General features: G+C 33.1%; 1 protein-coding gene across 1 annotated transcript; it reads left to right on the top strand.

Moving 5' to 3' along the window:
* Positions 1 to 271: 271 nt before the first annotated feature.
* Positions 272 to 7,797, top strand: LOC117107193 (transmembrane emp24 domain-containing protein 6-like). The gene is made up of 4 exons (XM_033248802.1): positions 272 to 526; positions 1,802 to 1,925; positions 6,277 to 6,422; positions 7,208 to 7,797. Exons 1-4 carry the CDS (start codon positions 314 to 316, stop codon positions 7,433 to 7,435), a joined length of 711 nt encoding a protein of 236 aa, XP_033104693.1. The 5' UTR covers positions 272 to 313; the 3' UTR covers positions 7,436 to 7,797.
* The last annotated feature ends 206 nt before the right edge of the window (positions 7,798 to 8,003 follow it).

The raw sequence follows: 8,003 nt of genomic DNA, 5'->3' as shown, positions 1-8,003 counted from the left end.
TTAAACTTGTTTTTGTCCGACTCTGACGAGTTGATATATTTGCCGTTGAATATGAAACCACATGATAATATTATTACTATGCTTATGGATAAACAAATATCAAATGAATATTGCGGCAATTTCTTAACGAGCATACAGTAAAATAATAAGAAAATCATGCTTATTTTATAATTATGTTTTGTTCTTATTCGCATGGAACTAATTACCGGATCCCCTTGGGAATCGCCGCACGTTTCTGCAGTTATACCATATGGTTGATAATCACATTGACTGATAACAAGCATTAACGAACCATGCAGCAACAATATCCAGCATGGCGGCCGCAATTTGCACAAAGCATAATAATATGTTACCACTTACAGCCTTATTTCTATTGTTAGTAAACATTAGTTCTGCATTTGACCCTCTGCGAACCAAAGGGAAAGTGTGGACCCATTTTGATTTCATCATCCCACTCGCCCCACGACAACGAGAATGCTACCATCAATACGCTGAGTCTGGTATGGTTTTCGCTATATCATACAAGGTAAGAAAATACATTGTAATATGTTTCAAACTAAATGCTAATGATATGTTTGTATTCTGAAACGTTTTTATTCAAAAATATGAACATCATGCTCAATACAGCCCATAAAGACACATGTCAAACCAATGGCAAACACTGTAAGTCAACATCTGTTCAATACATGTCATTTTTTTTTCTATTGTAAATATGTTTTTTAAATGCTAATAACTCACTACCTCTCTTTATACAATATAAGATGTGTATAAGAGACAGATATAGGCTTGATTGAATAAGTCTCTCCTTCTCAAACGTTGCCAGTATCTATATTATTCAAAGTAAAATTTTGTTTTCTCAAATCAACCAAAAAATTATCCCAGTAGATAAATTATCTTAATTGTCAACCAAAAATACTTTTAATAATGAATACCACTTCTTGTTAATATCCCTCATAGTGTGTGTATAACACGTTAGTCTATATTTAGACTTAATCCACAGTTAGCATAGGCTGATTTCTTTGCTCCAGGCATAGATTATAGGAACACCGAAGAGCTTTTTGAATAGAGAGATTTGACAACCACGTATGGTACTGAAAGCTAGAACAATAATCATGAAATATTAAGAACACTATGTTTATGCGTATTAAAATGATTCAATCTAAGAAACATATTCTGTACCTTATTCATAACACCATAATTTGTTGTATCGTTTGAAACGTTACAATAATGTTGCAAGGGAAGCTTATAAGGGGGTGCTTGCTTAAACAATAACACCCGCTGGAATTGTAGATTATTTTATACATGTATAATATACCCTAATAATAATCGTATCGTACCGGTACCTTAGTATTAAAAGACAATTATCATCATCATCATCATCATCATCATCATCATCATCATCATCATCATCATCATCATCATCATCATCATCAATATCATCATCATCATCATCATCAATCAATCAATTCTGTATTGATATTACTATGATGCTTACTATAATGATGGTGATTATTATTATTATTATTACTATTATTATTATTATTATTATTATTATTATTATTATTATTATTATTATTATTATTATTATCAAATTATTATTATGATGATTTATAATGATGGGGATTGTTATTATTATTATTATTATAATTATTATTATTGTTATTATTATAACCATAATGAACAGAGCACTTTTTTATGTCATCATCGTCATAGGCCTATCTATTATTTCTTTGCTTTATCCAATTTATAAATTAAATATAATGTTTTTTTAATTTAATATTTATTTCATTAATTTTAATAGGTAGTGTATGGAGAGCAGTCTGATCAAAATTTTGGATTTTCTGTTACGGATTCTACTGGTAACATTATAAATCGAAACTACCAGCAGAATGAAGACAGCGTGCAGCTCAAAGTAAAAGAATCGGGTATGAAACACATCAAACGGTTGCCCATGTGTGTGTATGTGTTTGTGTTCACAATGCATATAAAAACATGCCGTATAATTAAATGAATATAATATAGGCCTATTGTTATTAGTGGAATACAACAAAAAATATTCTTCAAGAATTAATAGACCACAACACTTTTTTTGTGGGTGAATACAATTTCCAGTATTATTAAAATCACTTTTAAATGTACCGTATTCACTTTAAAGTCCTTCTAATTATGTTTAAAATACATCATCACATCGCTCCAATTAGTTATCTCTATGATCTGGTTCAACGCCACTTACTTGTTCGCACTCTTCGTTTATCAAATCGTTTAACCTACCACCAACAAGACTCAAAACATATGGTGATAGAAGCTTTTCCACAATCCTCTCTGGAACACACTTCCATTGGAAATTCAAAACTCACCAAACATTGACTGTTTTAAGATTTAAAAGGTATTAAAGACTTACCTCTCTTTATACAATATACCTAACTTTATCTGGCACCTTTAAGCGCTTTGAGGCAATTTTTTTTTTGCATAGGCGCTTTATAAAAGTATTATTATTATTATTATTATTATTATTATTATTATTATTATTATTATTATTATTATTATTATTATTATTATTATTAAATCCCTTTCCATTTACTATGCTATTGTTGTCAGGAAGGTTTTTTTTTTTCTAATCACCTTGCTGACTCTGTAGAAGATACTACAACTTATAGACCATCAATGTCAAATTCCCTGAGACCATAGCAATCTCAAAAACAGTCATATTGCCACTCGCTCGAACTCAATACGCTCAAAGTAGTATCAGCTGCAACCTTCCCGGAACGCCATCTGGTAAGAATTTGCGAAGCTTCAGATAACAGAAATGGAACGCTCGGTGATTAATTGGTTATGTAGAAAAAATGAGAAGAATACACAAAAACCAAAAATTTTAATTATTATTATTAGTCCAAAATAAAAATTGTTGGACGTCGTCACTTCGATGACGTGAGCTTTCCCACTGTCAGTGAGTGGGCAGCCTAATTGTAGACCTAGAGTTTAAAACTTACTGTATTAATTGGCAAGTAAAATATAAACTTTTCCAGGCCCGTATATCCAGTGGGTGCAATGGGTGCGTACGCAGCCCCCTCACCCCCAATTTAATAAGGTCCACATTTTCATGACAGTCGAGAATGTTCTGAATATATAAATTTGTGATTTTCTGTGATTAAAAAAAATATTACTTTCTTTACATTTTAACCAGTAATCTATTCAGTCTGTCGTGATAGGGAAAAAACACAATTCATTCATTATATATATATATATATATATTTTTTTTTAGATTTTGGCCTGAGCACCCTGTGGATGTAATTAATCATATGAATTGATCATATACTCCAAACACGGTTTAGGAATATGAAATTATTATGAGAGTTTATATCTATACTCCAAAGCATTACATCCACTAAGCATTGGAAAGTTGGCAATCGACCAATCACAAAACAGAATTATGCATATTTAATTAATTTCCTGGTGAAAGTAAAATCACCAGTCAAGTTTGGTTTTGGTCAGAGTATAATTGTTGAAAGAATTGCATTATTCTTCTTCCTTGAAAAATAAGTTATATTATGACCAAGTTGTTATCATAGGCCTAATATGAATTTTAAACTGTAACATTATTAACTAAGACCAATCAACACATAACATAATTATGTGCATATCAAAAATTATAATGTTTAAACTTTCTTCGTCGGTGCGTGCATAAAACGCAATGGCTTGGAATTTGGATGTAGCATGAAAACAATCAAAACTCTCTGTACTATATTATTATGCTAAACATTTACAGAGTGAAAATCCTTATGTTTTGGTCGTATTAGAATGTAATATTAGTCTATTCAACAAACAGAACACATAGGCATACATATCAAAGTTATTAGGTTAAAATTCTCACGTCGTTGCATGCATAAACCGTAATTTCCTAAAATTCGGATATCTGAGATTAACAGTCAATCAAAATGCTCTGTAGGCCTACTATCTATGCTAATTTAACGCGAGAACTCCCTTATGATTTAAGGAAATATAAATGTAACTATAATAATTATTTATTGACTTTATACAGACACAATTTACATCAGCGGCACTCATCAAGAGGTGCGTCAATCATAACAAATAACTTAAATGAAAACAACTTATAACTAGAAAAATACATTAAAAAGCACATTAAGTCTGTTTGAATATGCATATAAAAATACTAAAAATACATACACACAAATACAAATATATACATATACACATATGTATATTGAGCTACATGACAAAGTTCAGAAGTTTAGAGGTTTAAAAGCTAAAAGAGGACTTCCTTATGCTGTGAATACGAAGCTGTCATCACCTAGCTTCCTCCTCCTCATCCTCCTTTCCTTATCATCATCATCATCATCATCATCTTCTTTTTTTTTCTTGATCTTCTTCTTCTTCTTCTTCTTCTCTTCTTCATAATTATTAATTGTCTATAATGAAAACAAACTATGAATTTAAAGTGTATTTAATAATATACATTTCAAAGCATCTAGAAAGCAAAACTTTTCGAAGAAGGAGCCGGAGACCCCTCCCCCCTCCACCCTACATCTAAAATTGTCTTCCAGCGACGGAAAAAGCTAGCTCTCTTCTTTTGCGTAATCAAAGATTACGCACGACCATCTTCATAAAATTCCACCTCCCCTACCACACCTAGATAACCCCATGTTCCGCGCGCACACACACACACCCACACACACAGTCAGTAGAACATTTCAGATGGCTCTCCCTGGTTTTACCATACGTATTGTAACAAATAACTATTTTGTCTATCCCGTCTTTTCCTACTCCCATGCGTGCTCATCACTCTAGTTCCGTTGCCTCTGAATCTCGCTTTAACTGGCCTTAAGAACCTCTTGTGAATCGGGTTTCCAATGCAAATTCCCGCCCTCTTCTGTACTTAAAGGCAGTCGTAGTAACCGGATTACAGAGTTTAGTTTATAGGCAACCGTAACAGTAGTAACCAGATTACATCGACAAACTATTTCAATCCTTTGCCTTAGTGTCGACTGCGTCACAATGGTCTAGTAGACACAAATGTAATAATGACGTTCGGTAATTGGAATTTCGCCAGTAATTGTTACTGACAGAATGGTACCGTGTGACACGGAGCCCAGAGCATCCTTTAATGTTTCAAAAACTAAATCAAAAACTAAATCAACACATTTATAAAGTGCCAGAATTGTATCATTACAAGATAGATTTTAAACACTGACTATAGACAATCATTGATGTATTGATCAATAAATAAATAAATCAATCAATCAATCAAATAATAAATCAACAAATCAATCAATTATTTAAAAAACCAAGCAACTCAACCAACCAACCAACCAACTAACCAAAAATAAAATTTGTATGTCTAATGGAACTTCTACATAGCCGAAATGGCACTGTCGGAGTATAAATGTGAATGTAATATTCTTTTATAGGTTACTCCATTTACTTTTAATTTTGTAAAATGTAGGGCACCTTCCTGATTTAAAAAAATGTATTCAACATCCAGATAAAAGCAATTAAAGAGAAAACATACAAACAAAGATGTAAATTACTTGAGGATTGCCACTATCAAGGGGCTTTCCTGTACTAAACATTTTTACAACACACATAAAAACAAATATAAATAATTCTAACAGATTAGGCCTACCAATAAAATATTGCAATTAAAATATAATGCAATTTAAAACAATTTACAGTGAACAAAGTCTATGCCTATGTCAAGGTATTTCATAATTGACAATAAGGCATGATTAACAGTAAGATGTTTATCCCACTGTTGTAAAATAATGGAATCTTGTGGACCCCCACATTTTTCGCGGAGCAAATGCGGACCCTTTTGACCTGGCGGACCCCACTTATTTTTCGCGGACCAAAGCTTGGGAACCACTGATAAAGTATATAATAAATTGCTTGCCAATCGATCGGATTCGATTTTCCAACCTGAGCCACAGCTTCTTAGGGGCCAATAATGACAGCAAAAGATGGGTTCGAATCTCATCATTGAGGCGTTTCCACAGCCTTGATGTTCACATCCAAGTTTAATGGCATAATATTAATGACATGGGACAGGAAGTGGTCTTTGTGGCAAAAGGTTTGGGAACACAATTGATTGGTGGTTCCTAAAATGACGTACTATGAACACCGAACAAAATGTTATAAATATCAATTTATTCCATTATTCAGAAATCACTCAAATACTGACTTTAAAACGTTATTTGATATGTTATAATAAAATGGCTTTAGGCTTAATTATATATTTTTTTCTTGGTCTTGGTTACAAAGGTGTTTATACAATATGCATGGGAAATGAAGCGACCAGGTTTTACTCAAAAAAAGTACACATATACATTGACCTGTTTGACAAACAACGATTTGAAAGCGTCATCGAAGAGGAGAACAAATTTGACAATAGTCTCGGAAACATTACGGTAATAATGTTATATTGCAGATATTTTAGTGGTATATCCCTACACGTACAGTGCTAACAACGCCCTCTCTTGACTTACTGATTTATTGATTCATTTACTGATAATTATTAAATAATGAATTGGTTGACTGATTGATTAATCGATTGATTGATTTTATATTGATTGATTGGTTGATTGATTGAGTGACCAACTGATTGATTGGAGGTTGGTTGATTATTGATTGATTGATCAATCGATTGATTAATTGATTGACTGACAGATTGGCTGATTGATTGATTGAATGAATTAAAGACTGATTTATTGATTTGGGGATCGATTAATTGATCGATTAATTCAATAGTTTAGTTATTTAAAGCCAGGCTCCGGAGGGACTAATTTTTAAAAGACACATAAAGCATATTTGACGGAAAACTCGGAAACCTTTAATGAGATAGAGATTTTCGTTTGTTTTTTTAACTGGGTAAAAGTTGGAAAAAAGAATGGTTTATGCCCTTTTTCCCACCCAGTTTTCAAACATTAAAAAATCTCATTATCTGTTCCCGATTGTTTCGTCTTTTTATGTCTTCAGTTTTACAACATATCAAAATGTTGTTTTCCTCCGGAGCCTGGCTTTAATTATTTAGTAGTTCATATTCAATCATTGTTTCTTTCATTTAATTATTTATTCATTCATTCATGTTTCCTTTAATTTCGTTCATTCAACCTTCCATGAATTCATTTATTCATTCATTGAGTTATTGCGTATATAGACGTATGATAGTGTTGTTATATCTATATATTTATAGAAAACTATCAGAATTTTGAATGAGGGAATTCGAGAGATGAGGATGTACCAGATGAAAACAAGGCAGCATGTAACAAACGATTGGTATATTCTGTCAGCGAATCTAGCCTACGTCAACAGATGGTCGTTAGTGCAGTGTGTCGTCATCATTGGCTGTGGAATACTACAAGTGTATGTCCTAAGAACATTTTTTAATGTACCAACAAATACTCGAAAACCAAGGTGTTAACAGTGGCGTATAGGAGTCTTGGCATAGTTGTCATGGGGTGTAAGGCTAAGTGTGGGGGAGGGGCTCGATAATTAAGGAGATGGCGTTAGCTGACATCATTAGGTATTTTTTCTTGGTCAGCAAATTTACAGTGGAGGGCGGTATGGGGTGCAAGCTCCTTTGGGACATGCACCCCTAAGCTCACACCGCTTAAATACGCCACTGGGTCTTGACGCGCAAATATAGATTTGCAACTGGTCAACAGCATAGGCGTAGATCCCGGGGGGATGGGGGATATAACCCCCCAATATTTGACAAGGGGGGATGGTGCATTGTATCATCCCTCCCCCAATATTTTGACTATGTATGGGATAAAATGGAGCTTTACACACTTCAAAAGACTGTCACAGAAATAATTTGCAATGTCTTATGCGCTTACAAAGATGAAAATTAGCATAATGTATTAATGTTGATAACAAAATTATTTTATCTGGTACCAATCTAAGCTCTACTTTCCTTAGATGTTAGATGTGCGTGCAAAGAGAGCCACATTTCACACTGAAGGGTGTGTACGACATCAGTAATGTTA

The sequence above is a fragment of the Anneissia japonica genome, unplaced genomic scaffold (genome assembly GCF_011630105.1).
Source record: "Anneissia japonica isolate Jap-2015-1 unplaced genomic scaffold, ASM1163010v1 scaffold287864_len1152817_cov193, whole genome shotgun sequence".
Classification (NCBI taxonomy): domain Eukaryota; kingdom Metazoa; phylum Echinodermata; class Crinoidea; order Comatulida; family Comatulidae; genus Anneissia; species Anneissia japonica.
The sequence above is the reverse complement of the archived record's forward strand: the minus strand, read 5'-3'. Positions and strand labels throughout refer to the sequence as shown.